Consider the following 22,407-nt stretch of genomic DNA (forward strand, 5'->3'; position numbering starts at 1 on the left):
CCACGCAAGGGGGTGGGGCAAGGCTTAGACAGCAAGTGTGAGGCCCAGCTGAGACCCGGGCTACAGAGCTCCTGGCTTCCAATCCCATGCGTCTCACTGGTCGGCAGTCCCAGCAGCTGGCCAGTTGGATGGCTGATAATATCTTCAGTAATGCATGTGAAGATCAGGGTAAGAAAAGGCTTTAGGGTGTAGACTGATGGCCCCCAGGACCTGGGAGGAGCCCCTTCCTCCTCCCTCCCAACATGGCTCAATCAACCAGGAGCAAGGTGGGACTTTGCCACAGGGTGTATGTGCGGGAGAGCTGCATGGCCCCTCTCTGACGCATTTAAACCAGAGCCATCAGCCCCTCACTTCTGCAAGCTGCATTTAGAAGGAGAGACAAGGGCCCTGTCCCCAGGGGGTGCCCCTGGCCTTTCCCTGTCCCTCACTGGCTCTGTCTCTCCTCTGCAGGTACCGTGGGCATGTCCCCAACACGGTGTTTTCCTTTGGCGACACCTACGGGAACACCACTCTGAAATACTTCCAGGATTTCCGCAATGCTGCCATGGAGACCAGCCGCTGCCCCTACAGCAAAGGCGGCCAGTTCCCCACCCTCTTCTCGCCCGACCCTGGCTTAGTGCTGGGGTGCAGGGCGCGGGGCTGGGACAGGTGGCTGCACGCCCCTTCCTATTCCCGCTTCAACTTGGATTTCAACCGCTCCGAAGAGCTGAAGGAGTTTTACAAGGTGAGCAGGCGTTTCTCGCGGCGGCATGCCCTGCACGCAACGGCACGGCGGGCGTGATCCAACACGCAGCACCTGAGCGCTACACAGTAGCCAGCGCAAAGCAGTCAGGGCAGCACCTGGGCAGCACCTCAGAAATGCCCTGGACTGAGCCAAAATGCAATCAACACAAATATATAATCAGTCACAACCAAAAGCCAGGGCCCTCGGCCTCTGGCACCCACCCGCCACACTGAGACAGTCTTTTTCACTGCCCTAATACTGGTTCTGAAGGCAGCTTCCTGAACATAAGAACCTAGGCAGACAGTCACCAGAAAACCCAATTGGCATTGTTTTAGGGGAGGCTCCGGTCGTCCCGTCTCCAACGGTTTGCATGTTCCTTACTGGCATGCAGAGGGAGGAGTCAGCGTGGAACGCAGTGGGTAGGGTTACCATTCGTCCGGATTTACCCGGACATGTCCTCCTTTTGTGTGCTAAAAATAGCGTCCGGGGGGAATTTGTAAAGCACTCACAATGTCCCGGATTTCCCCCTCCCCCGGCAGAGCGAGCGGCTGGGAGGGCTGCAGGAAAGTCCCGGGCTGGACTCCGGAGCAGCTTCCTCCTCCCACCCCCCCCCTCCCTGCATTCTGAGCCGGCCGGCAGCTCCTCCTCCTGCAGCCCGCTCCGGCAGCCCTGTGCAGGGCCAGGGACCGGGTTTTGTGTTGTGCAGGGGAGCTCAGCCATGTGTCCGGCTGGCACAGAGCCCAACACCCTGTTCTGAGCAGCAGGGTAAGGGGGGGCAGGAGAAGGGACAGGGAGGTTCTGGAGGGGGCAGTCAAGAAACGGGGGGGGGGGGCTTTTGGAGGGGAGTGGAGAAAGTTTTGGGCAGTCAGGGTACAGGTAGGGGGTAGGGTCCTGGGGAGCAGTTGGGGGGGGTCTTAGGAGGGGGCAGTTAGGGGACAAGGAACAGGGAGTCTTAGGTAGGGGGTGGGGTTCTGGAGGGCAGTTAGGAGCAGGGGTCCCAGGAGGGGGCAGTCAGGGGACAAGGAGCGGGGGGTAGGGGGCTGGGAGTTCTGGGGGGGAGCTGTCAGGGGGCAGGAGTGGGGAGAGGGATCGGAGCAGTCAGGGGACAGGGAGCAGAGGGGTTTAGATGGGTTGGGAGTTCTGGGGGGGCTGTCAGGGGGCAGGAGTGTGGAGAGGGATCGGAGCAGTCAGGGGACAGGGAGCAGAGGGGTTTAGATGGGTTGGGAGTTCTGGGGGGGGCTGTCAGGGGGTGGGGAGTGGTTGGATGGGGCGTGGGAGTCCCAGGGGTCTGTCTGGGGGTGGGGGTGTGGATAAGGGTTGGGGCAGTCAGGGGACAAGAGGCAAGGAGGCTTAGATAGGGAGTGGAGTCCCGGGGGGCAGTTAGGGGCAGGAGTCCCAGGAGGGGGCAGTCAGGGGACAAGGAACGGGGGGAGGGTTGGGGGTTCTGGGGGGGCGGGAAGTGGGAGGGGCAGGGGCGGGGCTAGGGCGGGGCTCCTCCTGTCCTCTTTTTTGCTTGTTGAAATATGGTAACCCTAGCAGTGGGTGGTCGCTGAAGAGCAGGGCTCCCCTCCTGAGGTGACCGTGCAGACATCTCTGCATGTGCTGCAGCGGGCGGGATTGCCTGGGGAGCTGTTTGAGGAGTCGTTGAGCTTTGCTGAGTTGCCGGAAAGAGGACGTGGCAGCTAAAGGGGGAAGGAATGAGAGTGTAACCCAGCTGGCGCAGCTCACAGCATAGGTAGGGTGACCACACAGCAAGTGTGAAAAATCGGGATGGGGAGGGGGGTAATAGGAGCCTATATAAGAAAAAGACCCAAAAATCAAGACTGTCCCTATAAAATCGGGACATCTGGTCACCCTACAGCGTAGGACACAGCTGGAGTGTAGCCCCATTGCTCAGTACAGCGGAACTTTGTCCGTCTCCCCGAATCTTCACTCTGGAACGGGAGGGGGAACTGGAGCCCAGAGCATGTTATCCCAGTAATAAACAGCGTGAGAGGAGGACAGATGTGTGTGTGTGTGAGTGTGGGAGCATGCAGGCTGGGCGCGTCTAATTGCACATGGGAGATGTTCCCCTTGCTAAAGAGAGCAGCATCTCTCTCATCTGACTCGGCCAAGCCGCACGTTTCACGATTTGCGCCCAAAATACAGTGTTGTCTCCCCACTTCTCAGCCATAGTGAAGGCCCAGAGCCACGGTGCATCGGGAATAAGTACAGCTTGCATCAAGCCAAGCCCCCGTGCGATTTAGCACGATCGTCACTTACTCCGCTGCCTGGAGAGCACCTTAGGGAGGGCAGTTTTAGAAACATGGTTGTTATTATTTCTCCAGCAGCGGAGAGCGTGTTGCGCTTTGGAAGAGAGGACCCTGCCCTAAGGAATCTATCCCAGCTAGAGGTTAAGGCTTTGGGCCTGGGCCCCGTGTAGGCAGCCTCCCTCCGCAGCAGGCCGGAGGGATGCAGCAGAAGACCTGTTATCTTTTCCCATTGCATTTCCTATTTGGTATTTTAACTCCTCAGTTGCCTGGCCGGCTAATGCAGCTCTGCCCTGTGCCGGAAGCCGGGTTCTGAGTAGTTTGTTTGTCCCACAGCTCTCCCAGAGGCACCGCGAGCATTACCGCGACAAGACTGGGACAGAACATGTGGTTCCCTACTTTGTGCTGCCGGTCAAGGAGAAGGACAAGTACCCCCACCCTCTTGATCTGTGAGTAGCAAAAGCAGCCCCCAGAAGGTGTGCTGGGTAGCAGCCCTTTCCCCTATGGGCAAACTTGTCCAATATGGCCGGGGTGGGGGGGGGAAGAAGAAGGCAGACCACCCTCATAGCATTTAGCCCAGTGGTCAGTGTTCTCCAGCTGAGGAGGAGAGGGGATTTGAAGAAGGATCTGTTCTGCCATCTTTCTGGTGAATGCCCTACCCCCGGGGCTCTGGGGTATTCTGATGTGGGGCTTTCTCAGTCTCGCCCGTTGAAGCTGTAGGGGAATAATTTAAAAAGTCACTGGAGCAGGGGGCTGGATCCTGGGTCTCCCCACTCCTATGTGAGTGCTCTAACCACTAGGCTACAGAGCCATTCTAATGCATGCTGGTGGTATGGCTGGCGCTCTCTCTCTCTGGTTCTTTCATTATTTATCCACAGTGGAACAGCTTCACCAGGGGAGAGTGAGGGTATGTCTATACTACAGTGGTAGAGCTGCAGCACTGTAGTGTAGATGGTTGCTACAGCAACAGAAGGGGCTTTTCCGTCGCTGTAGTGACTCCCCCTGCACGAGTTAGGTCAGCAGAAGAATTCTTCCATCGACCGAGCGCTGGCTACACCAGGGCTTAGTTTGGCTTAACTGCGTCTCTCAGGTGTGAATTTTTCACATCCCTGAACATCACTAGGTCAACCTAAGTTTTAGGTGTAGACTTGGCCTGCGGGAACCCCACACCAGATTTTCCCATTAGCCCCATGGTGAGATCACTCCCCGGAGAAGTGGCAAATCCCCGTTGAAATCCCTTCTCCCCCTCAGGTGGAGGTGGGATTTGAACCAGGGGTCACCCACGGCCAGGTGAATGCTCTGACTGCTGAGCTAAAAGCCATGAGGGTGGTGCTCCTCCCCCCTGCTCTTGTTAAAGGTACCTAACTCCAAGAGAGAGTTTTCAGCTGAGGATCCCAAGCGGAGGGAGGCATCTCCCACCAGAGGGGCGAGGACTAGCACCCCTCTCCTCGGCTTGGCCCCGCCCATTGGTAGGTTAGGGGAGGAGCCGCCTCTTGTGCCGGCATTTGTGAATCCCGTTCTGGGGCACCTCACGGTCGCCAGGCATTGTGCAGGGCGCTGAGGCGCTGGACTCCGCGTCACCACCGAGATTTAAAAAGCAGACACCCTGCCCTGTGGGACTAGTAACGCCCGGGATTGTGAAAGCATAAAATCCATTTCAAACTGGAATGTGCTTCCCTCACTGCTGCTGATTCTGTATTACACCTGGCAGGTCACTTTCACCTTTGTTCCTGGGCAGTTTCACGTTCTGTCCCCTTCAGCTCAATAGGGTCAAATCGATCTTTCCTCCCAAACCTGCTCCCCTCCCTCCACCCGGTCCTGTAACTTCTGCGTCCTCCCATTTCCTTCTCCTACTCCTAGCGCAGATCTTCTCTTGTCCTGCATGTGCCTCGATGGGTCAATCACTTGTCCACCCGCTAATCCTCTGCCACCACAACTGCTGCAGTCTCTTCTGCAACCAACCGTGCTTGCCTCCAAAACACTGCCTGAATGGTCCTGCTCCCCCAGAGCTCTGAGCGTGCCCCTGAACCTCCCTTTGAGTTGCTTCCAAGTCTAACCTCTTGTCCTTCCTCTCAAGCCATTCGTCTCTTACTTCCATCTCTGATCTGCTCTCCTGTGTTCCCCATCTCTCCCCCCACCCCGTGCCTGGCGATCGCCGTGCCACCTGTGTGCCAGCCGTGGTGCCCGGTCTGTATCCTCCCGCCCCAGCCGTCTCTGTGCTTCCTTCCATGCTGGCCCAGCAGTTAGGAACCACCCTCGCCTCATTCAAGTGATCTGTAATCGCGTCCCTTCTCTGTGCCTCAGTTTCTCTAGCTGTAACATGGGGGTGATGACTTTCCTTTGCAAAGGGTGCTGTGCTCTTAAGACCGAAAGACAGCAAAGGAGAGCTAAGCCTTGCATATGTCTGCCTGACCTGAGTAACTGTGTAACCTGGCCCTTTCCTGCTCCGTTACATCCTCATTCAGCTGCCAAGCCCGTTGTCTAGGCTGTTCAGGACAGTGCTGTTCTAGGAGGAGCCTAGCAACCTGATGGGAGCTCTAAACTAACAGTAACACTTGGAAGGAAGGCAAAATAGTGATCAATGGTTCCATGTCTAGTTGGCAGCCGGTATCAAGCGGAGTGCCCCAAGGGTCGGTCCTGGGGCCAGTTTTGTTCAATATCTTCATTAATCATCTGGAGGATGGCGTGGATTGCACCCTCAGCAAGTTTGCAGATGACACTAAACTGGGAGGAGTGGTAGATACACTAGAGGGTAGGGATAGGATACAGAGGGACCTAGACAAATTAGAGGATTGGGCCAAAAGAAACCTGATGAGATTCAACAAGGGCAAGTGCAGAGTCCTGCACTTAGGACGGAAGAATCCCATGCACTGCTACAGACTAGGGACTGAATGGCTAGGCAGCAGTTCTGCAGAAAAGGACCTAGGGATTACAGTGGACGAGAAGCTGGATATGAGTCGACAGCGTGCCCTTGTTGCCAAAAAGGCTAACGGCATTTTGGGCTGTATAAGTAGGGGCATTGCCAGCAGATCGAGGGATGTGATCGTTCCCCTCTATTTGACATTGGTGAGGCTTCATCTGGAATACTGTGTCCAGTTTTGGGCCCCACACTACAAGAAGGATGTGGAAAAATTGGAAAGAGTCCAGCAGAGGGCAACAAAAATGATTAGGGGGCTGGAGCACATGACTTATGAGGAGAGGCTGAGGGAACTGGGATAGTTTAGTCTGTAGAAGAGAAGAATGAGGGGGGATTTGATAGCTGCTTTCAATTACCTGAAGGGGGGTTCCAAAGAGGATGGATCTAGACTGTTCTCAGTGGTAGCAGATGACAGAACAAGGAGCAATGATCTCAAGTTGCAGTGGGGGAGGTTTAGGTTGGATATTAGGAAAAACTTTTTCACTAGGAGGGTGGTGAAGCACTGGAATGGGTTACATAGGGAGGTGGTGGAATCTCCTTCCTTAGAGGTTTTTAAGGTCAGGCTTGACAAAGCCCTGGCTGGGATAATTTAGTTGGGGATTGGTTCTGCTTTGAGCAGGGGGTTGGACTAGATACCTCCTGAGGTCCCTTCCAACCCTGATAGTCTATGATTCTATGATTGATTCTATGAAAATAACCTCATCACACACCTGGCCAGTTGTGCATTGCTGTAAATGGGGTTTAAGAGAGGGCAATAGTAGGGTGGGATTATTCCTTTCTGTTCCACCCCCCAGCAATCAGCAGTGCCCTGAAGCATGAGAGTAGATTGGCCCAGTCTTCACATTCAAAATTATACCAGCAAGTCACCTGCCACGGTTACACTGGCTGGAAGGCATGTCTGCAAGTCCAGCCACCCCACAATTGAGGTGAAATAGCTTCCAGGCCGGGACCCCAGAAAGTTGAATTAAAAGAGCCAATGAAGCCCTGGCCAATGCCCCATCCCCCTGCCCGAGCTATCCAGGGCAGTCAGCGTCCAAAGCATGCGGTAATATTAACACTGCCCGTTTGGTAGCATCGTTGTTTCAAACCGGGGGAGGCAGGTGGCATTTAAACTGCTTCCTTCCAAGAGTCCGGGCCCAGTCCCACCTCCCTACGAACAGAAACCCTCCATGCCATGGCACAACATCTCGCCTCTCCAAACCAGCCAACCGGCAAGTCCCTAAAGGGTTAAACACCCAGGGTTAACCAGTGGGCACGGAGGTTAGTTTTGTGGGGGTCCTTCAGAATCTTCTATAGCAGGGGAGGGCAAACGACGGCCCATGGGCCGGATCTAGCCCATCAGGGCTTTCACTCCGGCCCACGGGATTGCCAGCCCCGTGGCGCAGCGGGGCTAAGCAGGCTCCCTGCCTGCCCTGGCCCCGTGGTGCTTCCGGAAGCATCCGGCACCACGTTCCAGTGGCCCCTGGGGGTGAGGTGGGGGGTGGGCAGAGGATTCCGTGTGCTGCCCTCACCTGCAGGCACCGCCCCCCGCAGCTCCCATTGGCTGGGAATGGGGAACCGTAGCCAATGGGAGCTTCGGGGGTGGTACCCGCAGGTGAAGGCAGTATGTGGTGGAGCTGCCTGCCCCACCCCACCCCCAGGAGCCACTGCCGGACATGCTGACCACTTCCGGGAGCGGCGCGGGGCCAGGGCAGGCAGGGAGCCTGCCTTAGCCCCGCTGTGCACCACTGCCACCCCGGTGCCACTCGAGGTAAGCGACGCCAGGCAGGAGCCCGAACCCCTCCTGATGATCACCCCTGGCCTGAGCATCACTGAATGGCAGCAAAGCAGGGTTCAGTCTGCTGCCAATACATGCCCCTAATGCACCTGCCATAGGGCGAGCGCTGTCTGTGTCCCTCCGGACATCCTGATTGGCATCCCCTAGCTCAGAGAGAGAGCTCTGGGCAAGACTGTGCTCCTCCAGGGAATGGCTGAAAGCAGGAGGCACCAAACACAGGCAGCTTTTAGTTTTGCAATGACTCATTTGCATTTGCTTTTCTACCCTCGACTCCGTAATAACCACGCCCTGGACCGCCTCACCTCTGTAATAACCACGCCCTGGACCGCCTCACCTCTGTAATAACCACGCCCTGGACCGCCTCGACTCTGTAATAACCATGCCCTGGACCGCCTCGACTCTGTAATAACCACGCCCTGGACCGCCTCGACTCTGCGCTGGTTGCACAAAGCCTGGGCAAGCCGGTCCTTTCCAAATGTCTGTTGTCGTTCATTTTGCTGCCAGTGTTTTGGTTTTGTTCTTTTCAGCAGCGTTTTCGTCCCCCCGCTCCACCAGGGACCCTGGCACAACCCTCTACGTGTTTCCATCGCTCCTGTAGGATAAAACACACAGGGCTTATTTCTAGGCACTGATTTTGTCTGGGGGGATTGAGGTGGGCTCTCTGCAAACACGAGCCCTTTGAATTACCTGACATGCTGCAAAGAAGGAAGGGGCTTCTGTTCCCAGTTTCCTAGGCTCCACTGAGTCTGTTTTAATTAACCCTTTGGGTGCTGGGTCCCCCACTGCACCTGCTGTGCAGCCTCTGGCCCTCTGGGATCCTTTAGGAGAAATGGAATGTTAAGACATTTTTGGACTGTTCAGACACAGGGAAGGCACCAATCCCTGGTACGCTCAGACCCTTGCTCCATGGGCATCTCCGTGGGCTGCAGCGCAGCTCAGCGGCTTTGGCTGTCCTGTTTTGTTTAGCTGTGAAGCAGGCGAGCTCTGCATGGACAGACCTGGCGCATGCTGCCACTTTCTGGCCGCACACCCTTGAGAGAGCCAGCCGCCTGGCAGCTGCAGTCTAGCTGGGCATTGGGAGGGAAGAGGGAGAGCGCCTGGCACGTATGTACTGGGATGGAGGGAAGGGGACTCATTGAAGAGTGGTTGCTTAAAACCCTGCCTAGCCAATCTCATTCTTTCTTGTACAGTTTGCAATAGGGGGCGCAGACTCCGCCTCTGAGGAAGAGGTGTGAACTGTAACCCATTGGCTTTGCTGACAGAGTCCTCGCTCACCTGGAGAGCTCTTCGTTAGGACTCTCAGCAGTGGAAGGACTTGTAACAGTGGAAATAGATCGCTGGTTTCAGAATAAAACCTACCCCATGATTTCAGCTGCCCAGCTCAATATTCCAACAAACGATTTCTTCTGTTTCCAGCTGTGTAATATTTCTTTCCATTAAACCCTTTTTAGCCCTATTCATGGCATGTCTGCCCTGGAAGGGTCTTTGGAGAACTAATGAAACGTGGACATCACATGACACCAGAGCCTGGAAAGTGAGCACCAGAGACGGGACAGGATTTTAGTCAGACTCTGCTACCTAAAGAACACTTGGGACAAAGGACTTCTTTGTTGAAATTAGCTCTCTCAATGCACCTTTCCTCCGAGCCCCCAAGAGTCCCCTAGCAAAACCGGGGAAGATCAGACTTGACATTCCCGGTATTTCTAAGGCAAAACACAAGCAGGCACAAAATGCCAAACCTCTTGGGCTTTGTGCATTCATGCCCAAGGAGTACAGAGCCAGCTGGTGGCGCTCCTTGGCTGGTTACCTCTGGAGCTACCGAGCATGTGATGCAGGGATAGCCACCTTTGCACTCCCCCATCTCATTCTGGGCCGACTCTGTGCTGGATTGGTCCGAAGACAGAGTTAGAGCTGCTCTAATTTATGCTGGGTGCCTACATCCCTGAGTGGTCGGTAGATTCCAAGGCCAGAAGGGACCATTGTGATCATCTAGTCTGACCTTCTGTATAACACGGGCCAGAGACCTGCCCCACAGTAACTCCTAGAGCAGAGCTTTCAGAAAAACAGCCAGTCTTGATTTAAAATTGTCAGTGATGGAGAATCCACCACAGCCCTTGGTAAGTTGTTGCAGAGGTTGATGACCCTGACTGTTAAAAATGGACGCCTTATTTCCAGTCTGAATTTGTTCTGCTTCAACATTTAGCCATTGCATCGTGTTAGACCTGTCTCTGCTAGATTGAAGAGCCCATGATTAAATATTTGTTCCCCATGTAGATACTTATGGATTGTAATCAAGTCACCCTGTAACCTTCTCTTTGTTAAACTAAATCGATCAAGCTGCTTGAATGTGTCACTATAAAGCAGGTTCCCAATCCTTTAATCAGTCTTGTGTCTCTTCTCTGGCCCCTCTCCAATTTATCAACATCCTGCTTGAATTGTGGGCTCCAGCACTGGACACAGGATTCCAGCAGCGGTCGCACCAATGCCAAAGACAGAGGTCAAATAACCTATCCCTTGTTTATGGGGAAGCCCTGGCCACACTCCCTAGCCCTTTGCCCGGCCCCTTTGTATCAGCAGCCGGGTGGATGGCGTAGGAGCCATGATGCCAGCACTGCCCTGCGGGAGGGTCCATCTAGGCAGCGGTGACTGGGGGTAGTTACACTGGCTTTAGGGACCCTGTGGGCCGGCTCAGCAGTACGGAGGAGAATCTGGGCCAATAGATTAACAGTCTTATGATCCGACTGAGAGTCTTGGCTCACGCCCAGGTGCATGTCAAGCTCTGCAGAATCACCCTGGGAGGCGGAGCCGCACCTGGACCCCATGATGTGCTCAGAACCCTGGGGACTGAGAGTTCCGGTGTTAAGGGACTAATCCGCTCTCGCTGGCATCTTCCCCACGTCCTTCATTCACTGCCTTCCCCCAGGAGGCAGAGCGCTACCAAGACAGAGCTCAGCACGCGTTGGACAGCCTGCCCCTAGGAGCTGCGAATCGTGGACGCACCCAAAAGGGATCTCGCAATCTGAGGCAGCGTTAGTACCCTGCTGTGCTCAGCTTTCCTGATCGCACCGCCTCCGAACGTCAGCCCAAGCCTCAGGACCTTCGCTTTCCTAGCGGCCTTGGCACAGCTCCCTGCCCCTGTGGCTACGCGACCTGCCTTAAAGCCTCAAATGACCATCCACAGGAGGTGCCCCTAGGCCTGCTTTAACCGTGCATTAAGAGCTGAGAGTCAAATTCATCCCTTGGGTAACTCCCCTCATGTCACTGGGGTTACACCAGGACCACAGGGACTTCAGGACACAAACCACCACCACAAGCAGCACTAATTGATCACCACGTGCTGGAAATTTTGGCAAAGGCACCAAAAACTGAATGGGCCATGGAGACTGGATCTCATCTTTCTTCTAGCGGTGTCCCCTGACTGGTGGCATGTCAGAGGGGGTGGGTGCCCTTGCCATAGAGGAATTCAGCCCCCGGGTGGTCAATCCAGCATCATTCTCCTTTCTTTCATACCACTGACCCACACTCCCAGTCTCGTTTTCTTTTTTTGTTGTCCCAAGTGAGCGTGTGATTTTTGGCTCCTGTGGCCCCTCCTTCCTGAGTGGGCGGGTCGTTAGTTCCTGTGGGCTCCATCCACCACCCCCAGACTTCCAATCAGCCAGCCCCATCCCTGCCCTCACACAACAGGAGAGCAAAGAAAGACGACCAAAGGGAAAAGTCGGGTTGCCATGCTGGGGTAGGATGCTGTAAAGAGGAGCATCGCCTAGCAGTTAAAGCTAGAGCTGAGGCGGATATTTTCAGCACTGGTTTTCAACCCAGATCAGGACCAGAAGTTGAAATATCAAAAGATTTAATGAAACAGAAATTCTGATGTTTTTGATTCAGAAATGTTGAAACATTTCGACTTTCCTGAAATCCAACTGGTTCGTTTCTGGTTGTTGAAAGGACCCAACATGCTACGTTTCAAGTCAGTTCGACATTAACCTGCCTTTTGCCACAGGGACGCTTGCCTCATAGGAGCTGCTGTTCGGGCGCTTGGTGCCCCTATTCTATCCTGTGGGTCAAGGTCTGTGGGCAGACAGAAATGTTACCCTGGAACATCATCCTGATGGAAATTTTCTGAGCAGCTGTAGTCCAAGCACATGCCTGAGCTTCAAGAGACCTTGGTTCTGTTTCCAGCACTGACTTCCTGGGTATCCTTGGACAGGTCACTTAAAACAAACTTCGCAGAGCCTCAGTTTCCCCATCTGTAAAATGGGGGTGCATCATAGGGCCACCCCACCTGGAGTGCCCTGCGGTGGTAGGCTGCTCCACAACAGGCACGCCTGCCTCAGTTTCCCTCCTGCAGACTCCCCAGAAATAGTCCAAAGCCTCTTCCCAAGTATAAATATATCGTGGGGTTCATTTGTTACAAGAGTCCTGAGCACATAAATCGTAACAAGTCCCAGTTCAATACCGCAGAATTCCCCCAACAGAGTTCTTACAGTAAATGCAGCATATGCTCCAGCGTCCCTCACCCGCCCCGAGTATCTGGCGTAGCCCCAGCATCCCTCACCCCACTGGCTCCCTAGCCCCCCCGCATCCCCTGCCCCCAGCTATCCAGCATAGCCGTCTCCTGTCCTTGTACCAGGATAGCCACCCCAGCATGCAACCCCGCTCTTCCCAGCGGGAACCTCCGCAGACGCTCTGCTGGGAGATCATCTTTAGCAGGGAGCATCCCTCAGTCCCCCCTGGCCTTCCCTGGGTCCAGCTCTCTGGCCCTGGAGATGTCAGCAGGGAAGCTCCTCTCCAGCCCTGGCCCTCTGGCTTGGGGATGTCGGACAGAAACCCCTCCTTGCTGCTCTGCTGCCTTCAGCCTTCCCCCAGGAACCACCGTCTGGCTCTGGCAGCTCCCATCTGCCCAGCCTGACTCTCTCACTCACCGGATCTCCTGGCTCTCTCTGTATCTCTCTGACTGATCCAGGCGGCCCTTGACTCACTGGCTCTCTCTCTGGTCCTTTATAGACTCCAGGCGTTGCCCTGCCTTCTTAATTTGTCAAATGGGAGCACCTGCTCTGGCACGGGGGCCCTAGACCTACTTGATTTACTGGGCCCAGCCAGCATGTGACAGGGTTCTAATACTGTCTAGCTCCCATGGCCACCAACCCCATAAAAGCTGAGCCCCTCCCTGCCTTTAATGCACTGATCCTCTCCACACCCCCGTGAGCTGGGGGCAGTTGCTATGAGCCCCATTGCACAGATGGGAAACCGAGGCACAGGGAGACTAAGTGACTTGACAATGCGGATGTACCTACCTACCTGGGCCGTTCTGAGACTCGGTTCAGTTTTGTACACAGCTCTGACATTGGGAAGCACTCTGAAGAGAAGAGAGAGGTTTTATTTGTTTCATGGCCAGAGGGATGTGCTTGGGAAATAAGAATTATTCCCTCCCGCGAAAACGGTGTTCTATCTGTCGAACGCTGTTCAATAACATATGAAGTGCTTATGCTTGTCCTGCAGTGCAGAAACGTGACTCTGCAAGAACTGCAGAACTGGTCATGTGTAATCTCCGGGGGCCCTGGGCATTAATAAGGAACCAGCCGCTTTGGGACTATCTCAAATGGCAATTTCTTCTCTCCCATTCTATTTACAAATGACCTTTACGGATTCATTGAGGCAGCCCTTTGGCTAATGAGCGGTATCTGCCTAGCCCACTGAGGCGCTGGGCCAGCAGCCGTGATGCCAGCGTCAGAGCAGGTGACACCTACCCTCATTATGTGATATGCCTTCACTTTGATAGTCATCGGTGACTTCATCCAGGGATCTCAAAGCACTTCACAAGCTTCACCTGACTCATCGGCACATTTCTCTGGTGGGATTGACATTATTATTGTTGTTATTCATTGTAGCGCCCAGGAACCCTAATCAATACGCTTTGAGGGCGATTTCATACTGCACCCTGATATGGAGAGAGCAACCTCTGATCCTTCTTTCTCCTACTCTTCATGGCTAGGGGTCACGGTCAGTCCTTGGGTGGTCAGAAGGGCAGAAGACCATTTCCCATAGATGGCCTGAAAGTGCTATGCAAACCTTCCTGCTAGCACCTTGGGAATGTGTGGGATCCCATCAGGAGCTCTTTAGGGAGACAGCTCCCCAACTCCATGTTCCAGCCCTGTCCATATCACGGGAGACCAAGTCATCACAAGAAAGCTCCTCTGCTTGGAGACAACCCTTTAGTTCCTTGATCTCCTGATTGTCCCACACCTGCAGTGAAGACACGCTAGGTTTCCAAACGGTTTGTTTAAACTATGGAATAAATTAGTGGATCTGACTGTCCAGTTCCTACCCACAAACCAAATCATTAGCATGACGCCACCACATTCTGCGAGCTCATTGTTCCGGTGTGTGTCAAAACTCCTCTTGTTTCACATAATGGCACTGGGAGGCTTCTTCTCCTGAGGGAAATATTGGACCAGGTGTTTCAGTAACAGATGGCAGATTTGAATTGTCACATTGTGTCTAGCCATCTGCTCATGAGTATAAAAAGTAAAAATCCCAGGAACATTGACACAGTGATTAGATTATTTCTCCAAGGAGAAGCAACTATACATACTTTCATTTTTTTAAAAAGTAAAAACCTACTTTAAAAGGACAGTAGGGTTGCAAAGTCAAGCACTCAGTAGTCAGGAAGTGACAGAGCAAGGCTGCCTGGGCAACCTTAACTTTGCCCCTTTGTGCATATGCATTACGAGATAGTGATCATGTAATTAAAGACTGTCATGACATATAGAAGCACAGTCCATGTGAAACCGGAGGCATGTAGTGCAGACTATAGGCACAAACAAACAGACTTCCACATAGCTTGAGTTCCAGCTTTGTCCTCTGTTTACCAGGAAATATAACATGTCTGCAGTTCTTCATAGCACTCAGACATCTAGTGGCTGCATCGCATACTGCAAGGTAACATATTACAGTCAGATGCTTTGTTTTCCTCAGAACCTCTCATTCAAAACCCTCTGCAACTTCATCAGTGAATCAAGCTTTTGTTCCTTTCTGCATCCCAGTTGTACTCCCTACACCACCCGGCCTCATTCACTGTCCAACCTGTGCACAGAATGTGACAGGGCTCCTGCGGAAAAAGTATCTGAGCATGTAGTTAAAGAAAGTATTGTAATATGTTCGCACAAGAGGGTGAAATTACAGATGCGCATCGCCAGTGAACATGATCGCTGTACATGTGAAGCCATAACATTATTACAGATGCATCCCTTCCTCCTCCTTATACACACGCTTGAGCATTCAAAATTTGCCAATGATTTCTGTGGTGATGCCGTATAGAAAAAAAGATAGTGATCTCAGTCTGTTCTTCATAGACTGTATGATGCTCAGCATCCCCAACTCCCAGACTTTGCTCTCCAAAGTTTCCTGAGCAAAAGACTAACGGCATTTGGCAATCAGTTTCTGCCGGTCTCTGGGGTGGGTTGAAATAGACAGACAGTGCCTATACATTGTTGTCTGAGTGGAAGTGTGGGAATTCAACCGTGGCCTCTTGTGGGCTGCAAAATGCTAAGAAGTTCAAACCAAGATGCACAGATGCCATCTAGTGCTGGGACGCAGGTTCATTTTCACATTGCCCAGCAGAGAAAAAGTAGTCAGAGTTTCAGGCCAGAAGATTGGATGATCTAGTCCAGGGGTAGGCAACCTATGGCACGCGTGCCGAAGGCGGCACACGAGCTGATTTTCAGTGGCACTCACACTGCCCGGGTCCTGGCCACCGGTCCGGGGGCTCTGCATTTGAATTTAATTTGAAATGAAGCTTCTTAAACATTTTAAAAACCTTATTTACTTTACATACAATAGTTTAGTTATATATTATAGACTTCTAGAAAGAGACCTTCTAAAAACATTAAAATGTATTACTGGCACGCAAAACCTTAAATTAGAGTGAATAAATGGAGACTCGGCACACCGCTTCTGAAAGTTGCTGACCCCTGATCTAGTCTGACCTTCTGTGTAGCACAGACCAGAGAATTTTACCCAGTTACCCCCTTACTGAGCCCAATAACTTGTGTTTGGCTAACACATCTTCCAGAAAGGCAGCCAGTCTTGATATGAAGGCATCAAGAGATGGAAAATCCACCACGTCCCTTGGTAGTTTGTTCCGGGGCGTAATCCCCCTCACTGGCAGAAATGTGCGTCCAGGTCCTAACTGGAATTTGTCTGGCTTCAGCTTCCAGCCACTAGTTCTTGTTCTGCCTTTCTTTGCCAGAATAAAGAGCCCATTAGACCGGTATAGTCTCCCCGGGAAGGTCCTTACACATCGTAATCATGTCACCGGTTAATCTTTGTAATAAGCTAAACAGCTGGAGCTCTGGAAGTCTCCCACAGTACGGCATTTTCTGCAGCCCTGGAGCCTTTTGTGCCCATGGCCACCAGAAGTGGAGGCAGGTTTCCAATATTGGTCTCACCAATGCCCAGGGCCGGCTCCAGGGTTTTGGCCGCCCCAAGCAGCCAAAAAAAAAAAAGCCGCGATCGCGACCTGCAGCGGCAATTCGGCAGAAGGTCCTTCGCTCCAAGCAGGAGTGAGGGACCGTCCGCCGAATTGCCGCCGAAAAGCTGGACCTGCCGCCCCTCTCCGGAGCGGCCGCCCCAAGCACCTGCTTGCCAAGCTGGTGCCTGGAGCCGGCCCTGCCAATGCCGCATTCAGAGGTAAAATCACCCCCCGACTCCTGCTCCCTACCGCAAGGCTGGCGTACGTTCTTGTGGCCACAGCAGCGGGCGGGGGGCTCACCCACTCTGACCCATAAACCCCTTTCAGCGGAGGAGAAAGGCATTGTAGATTTTTCTCCTATGCACATTGATGTGTAATGCTGGGGTCTCATTAGACTAATGATAAAAGGAGCACACGTTAAAATTAGCACACATGCTTGTCACTAATGGTATTAGCAATTTAGGCCTTTGATAACGATTTTGCCCCTTGAATACCATATGACCCCCCCACTCCCCAGGCATGGATTCCTACAGTGTTTGTGGGGTTTGGTGTAGTGGCCCCTTATGTCAGTGCCTGGAAAGCAAGGAATAAGACTGAAAGACTCATAGACTTTAAGGTCAGAAGGGACCATTATGATCATCTAGTCTGACCTCCCGCATGATGCGGGCCACAAAAGCTAACCCACCCACACTGTTGTGTCAAAGGGCAAATATATTAGTACAGGGCAGACTCAGGCATCTAAATACATGGTTAGGCTCTGAAGGAAGAGGGGCTGAGCTCTGCGTGTCCCGTACCAAGCCCATTCTCAGTGGTTATCAAACCATGTCCCTTCCTGAGTCCAGTTGAAAGGAACAAGGTCAGGCTATGAGCTAATGGTTCCTTTGGGCCTTAACCTGGATGGAAGCAAACGTCTGCTGGAACCAGGATGTTTTTGAGACAAGGTACAGTCACTTGATAACAGAGTCACGGGGCCGTAACAGTCGTGCTTTGTATTAAGGCTGCCTTTATAAATAGTTTACGAAGGGTTGATAAATGATTAATAGATGTTTTCATACACGGGGCATAGATTATAAAGCCAAAAGGGTTCACTGTGATTATCTGGGCCGACCTCCTGAATAACACAGACCCCAGGACTTCCCGGTATTAATTCTTGCTTGAACCAGGGCAGAACACATCCAGTTTTGATTTAATAATTGCCAGTGATGGAGAATCCACCACGACCCTTAGAAAATTGTTCCAATCATTAATCACCCTCACTGTTAAAAAATGCCCCTTATTTCCAGTCTGAATCTGTCTAGATTCAGCTTCCGGTCATTGGAGCTTGATGGATATTTATCTGTTAGATTCCAGAGCCCTCGATTGTCAAATTTCTGTTCCCAGTGTAGGTACTTATAGACTGTGATCAAGCGCGTCCATCGGCCTGTCTTTGTTCATCTAATTTGTCCAATTAATTGTTATGGAGCCTGGCAGGTCATAAGAACATAAGAACGGCCATCCTGGATCAGACCAAAGGTGCATCCAGCCCAGTATCCTGTCTTCGGACAGTGGCCAATGCCAGGTGTCCCAGAGGGAATGAACAGAACAAGTAATCATCAAGTGATCCATCCCCTGTCACCCATTCCCAGCTTCTGGCAAACAGAGGCTAGGGACACCATCCCTGCCCATCCTAGCTAATAGCCACTGATGGACCTAGCCTCCATGAATTTATCTAGTTCTTTTTTGAACCTTGTTATAGTCTTGGCCTTCACAACATCCTCCAGCAAGGAGTTCCACAAGTTGACTGTGCGTTGTGTGAAGAAATACTTCCTTTTATTTGTTTTAAATCTGCTGCCTATTAATGTCATTGGGTGACCCCTAGTTCTTGTGTTAGGAGAAGGAGTAAATAACACTTCCCTATTCACTTTCTCCACACCAGTCATGAGTTTATAGACCTCTGTCAGGTCATCCACATATTGCTTAGCACCATCGATAACATACACTGCTTGTGTCTATAATGTCTGTTGATCCTTTATTAACCCTTTAGTAGCCATTTAGAAATAGAATGTTTCTATGACATACTCTGCCTTGAATGGTCCCTTACAGCACCTGCTTATTACTCAAGCAAAACCATCCATTCCGCCTTGTATTTAGCTGACACGCGCAGTACCCGAGGCAGAGCTCTGCGTGGCTCAAAAGCATGTCTCTCTCACCCTCCAAAGTTAGTCCGATAAAAGATATTCCCTCCCCCACCTTGTCGCTACGAAGCAAGACCATTACTACCATGCTGGTTCCTAACATGTTCAATGTGAAAGCTAATCCATCGTGAGTCAGTCTCTGCTCCGGAGAGGCCAAGGAACGGAACAGCAGGGGGAGCAGGGTTCAAATCAGGATTCGAGGGGCACCATCAGGGCTGTGTGTGGGGAGCCCAGGGCTGGGCTAGCCCAGGACAGAATAGGGGGACCTAGGGCCGGACAGCAGGGGGAAGGGCTGCAGGTCTGGCCTGAGAGGCATTGGCAGAGCTGTCTGCAGCCCAGGAGGTTAAAACTGAGGTGTAGTCACAGCAGTGTATGAGGAAAGCGTGTCCGGTCTCTCCCATGACTGAAAACCATTTTGTTTGGTCATTTTTTGTTCTGAGTTTGAGAAAAGGAAGGAACGAGAAAGTGTCAGATGAATATCAGATGGGATCATACATCAAATTCGTAGGGTGTCAGCTGTATTCAGACCAATTCTGGAACAAAGAACAGAAACTGCATCCACAGAGTCCAAAAAGTCGACCGTTATTGTCATGATTTTCATTATTCACTGGGCACCATCTGTGTGCTCAGCACTGTTCAGAATAGGCCAGAAAATCCAGTCCCCGAGCCAAGGCATGTAAGCTGTGTAGCTCTGGGTAAGACGGCTCAGATATTTAAGTATGAAGTGTATAGTTATTGATCCCACATGTTATCACATGGTCACTGTGAGGTTTATATGAGTGGAGACACTGATGGCAATAGAAGTTTTACTTGATTAAGGGCTAGAAGATTTGACCCTCCAACTTTCTTTCAAGAGGAATAGCTGCCCAGAGCACCTGTGACTGTTTATTTTCCTTTCCTGCCTGCCGTGGCCCTGAGATACCTCAGAAGTCTCCGTTTTTTTCCCCAACTTTAAAATGTGGAAGTTTCTTGGTGTTTGACTTAAAATATTCTCCTGTGAAAACTGCACCTCAGTCACTGTAGTGTTGTGTTTAAGAGCCTTCTGGAAAGTAGTTAGCCTTTAAACAGAAGTGAAAGCAGTGTGGCCAACTCTCATGAATGTGTCTTGAGTCTCATGATAATTATGGTTTTCCTTAAAGCCCCAGCTCCTGGAATCAAGTGATATGCGATGATTTCAGCCTTCATTCTTAAAGAAAAATGAAGTTTCTAGCCATTGCGGCTGTGGGAACAGCTTCAAAATGTGACTCCAGGGCACCTTAAAGGCTCAAAAAGCAGAATGTAAATAAAAAGGCCAATAAATCCATTATTTTTACATAATCTCAATATTTTAAAGCCAATCTCATGATTTTTGGTGAGCCTGATTTTTGAACATTTGGGGTCGGCAATACTATGAAAGTGACTTGAAAGTGTCAGTTTCACTCCTGTTTAAAGTCAGTTTCTAGTCTGTTATTTGTAGTGGGGTAACACCCCTAGAGCCCCAGGCAGGTGCAGTATAAACTCCCGGGGCCTGGCCCTAATAGGATGTTTCCAAAAGTTAAATGCTCTATTCCAAGCTTGATGAACTGCAAAAAAGTGATAGAAAGTGATCTAGGTTTTTCTACAATTGTTATATTCAAGAGTTAGTAACAAAGTAAGAATATATATTAATTTTTTAAACCTAACCAGTGTCCCTTAAGTGAATTGGCGCAACAAGTATTAGAGCTGGGTGGGTCTAATACACCTCTACCCCGATATAACGCGAATTCGGATCTAACGCAGTAAAGCAGCGCTCCGGGGAGCGGGGCTGCGCGCTCCGGCGGATCAAAGCAAGTTCGATATAACGCTGTTTCACCTATAACGTGGTAAGTTTTTTTGGCTCCCAAGGACAGCGTTATATCGGGTAGAGGTGTATTTATTTAATTTTCTTTCTTTACATAGGAATTAGAAATTATTATCCAACAGGAGCACTGTATCTAAGTTATTATCTGCAAAAAACCAAGAGTTTTCAGGTGCCCAAGTAGCCTTTGGAATCATGGTTAAAGTTGCCCCCCAACATCTGAAATGGCACCCTGGGTTAGAGCTGAGCAGAGGATAAATTGATGGTCAGGTGCACTGCAGATTCACATCCTGTCTGGCAGCACCGTAACTTGCCATGTAGACAAGCCTAAAGGAATCAAGTTGAAAACTAAGCTGGGCTGATTTTCAGCCCCTTGAACATGGATGTGACCCTTGGAGAGTGTGAACTGGCCCATGTCTTCACACCAGCCGCACTGCAAAGCCAGACCCGCATTAGTGTGTACTCACTGGCGTTACGTCCGGCCCCCCATCCCATGAGCATTGCAGGCTCTCCTGCAGGGCTCTGTGATTCTTTCCTAGGGAATTGTGGGAGAGCTTGTCTGTCCCTCTGGGCACCCAGGCTGCCTGGGGGAAGGCACTGGAGGACTGGCAGCGTTCGAGAGGGTGCGTTGCCAGCTTCAGTGAAAGCAGCCCCTGGGGCTCTAACGCACTCTCCCCCCCCCCCCAGCTAGCCCAGGTTGAAAGTAGAGAGGGCTGTGTGTGTAGATTGAAGGGGGGCTAGGGTCAACCCCTGAGCGAGCGCTGCATGCCGTCTCTGAGTAGAATGAAATGGGAGGATACTCAGGGCTGTATGGGTGTGTTTGTACAAGCAGAGCCTAAGATACACACATAATTTACCACCTGCTGTTGCAAACACACACACACATCCTGGTCCTCCACCAAGTGTGATCCAAGAGAGCTGGAGAAGATCCATGGGACTCCAGCTGTGATAACCAACTGGATTTCCCTTTCCAACCCGCCTAAACATTTTTGCAGTCAGGGCCAGACCGTGCGACCCGTATTTGCACCAGTGAGCACGTACACACCCCAGTGAACTCACTTGTGCAAGGCTCCATGTGTCCCCTGCCCACCCTTCCTCTCCCATTGGACACAGGGCTGAGTTTTCAGGGGCTGATCCCACGCCGTGTAACCCACGTTCTGCTCTTCTGTTCCTCCCCAGCCCACCTCTGAGCGCGAAGACCCAATGGCATTTATTCCGCGTGTCTCCGGAGAATCTGCGGACGTACCAAACCTTCCCCTCAGGGAAGAGGGTGACCGCCCAGGAGAGAGAAGTCAGAGACAGCTATTTTGAGTACAGAGCATGAGGAGAGAGGTTCCCCTTCCACCCCCGGTTCCTAGATGAGGAAGGAGCGGTGAGAAATAAAACACTGGGAGTTAGCGACTCCCTGGATTCTCTCTCCAGGCTGCGGCTGTTTCTAAACAGGACAGCTCTTCCGTTACCCACCTGCAGTGCAAGGAGCAGCTAGGCATGTGGCTGCAATAAGTCACAGACCACGTGCCTGCCACGGTAGATGTACATTTTACACAGAGATAAAGGACAGGTGGGGTGTGCACTGAACGCAACAGATTCAGCAGCTGTCGGTGAGAATGTAGAGGCTCAGCTCTGGCCGGTACAGCCTTTTATTGTCCTCCAGAGAGGTCGGGGTCAAAGCGGCAGCTCCGCCCACAACTCAAACTGTACCAACAATCGCGGCTCAGCTCTTTCGTAATGCCAAGAGGCACTGCTCACAGCAGGCGGGCAGGCCTCCATAATAGGTTTTCCTCTCCCCTTCCTCACATAGTTTGTTGGCAGAGAAATAGTTAATAATGTTGACAATTAAATGGTCACCATTAGGTTTCAGAGTTAACACCCACCGGCGTCAATAGAACCATTGTCGCTTCTCTCAGCGTTGTTGTTTCAGGCTCTCTGAGGACTCAGGGTCACAACGGGATGCTTTTCTACTCCAGTGTAAGGGCCAGAAACTTGTTTTTAAACGAGAGCTTAGATTCTGGGAGCTAAGAGGGCAGGCAGCAGGGAAGAAGATGGAAGAACACCGAACAGAAAGCAGCTCTTATATTCTCTGTATAAATAGTTCTCCTTTGCCAACCCCCTGGGAGAACTATTTATACAGAGAATATAAGAGCTGCTTTCTGTTCGGTGTTCTTCCATCTTTTGTAAAAAAGTAGTCCCTCATAATCCTAAGAACCAGAGTGCAGCCTGTCGCTGCGCTGATTCTGAGCCTCCGACCAGCCCAGGAACCAGCATAGTCTGACGAGCCCCCAT

At 51.8% G+C, this 22,407-nt stretch overlaps 1 protein-coding gene across 1 annotated transcript; it reads left to right on the forward strand.

Moving 5' to 3' along the window:
- Nucleotides 1-150: 150 nt before the first annotated feature.
- Nucleotides 151-22,156, forward strand: CIMIP2C (ciliary microtubule inner protein 2C). Its single transcript, XM_065587283.1, has 4 exons — nucleotides 151-168; nucleotides 371-724; nucleotides 3,310-3,422; nucleotides 21,304-22,156. The coding sequence occupies exons 1-4, from the start codon at nucleotides 151-153 to the stop codon at nucleotides 21,446-21,448; spliced, it is 630 nt and encodes a 209-aa protein (XP_065443355.1). The 3' UTR covers nucleotides 21,449-22,156.
- Nucleotides 22,157-22,407: the final 251 nt, after the last annotated feature.

The sequence above is a fragment of the Chrysemys picta genome, chromosome 3, assembly GCF_011386835.1.
Source record: "Chrysemys picta bellii isolate R12L10 chromosome 3, ASM1138683v2, whole genome shotgun sequence".
Lineage (NCBI taxonomy): Eukaryota > Metazoa > Chordata > Testudines > Emydidae > Chrysemys > Chrysemys picta.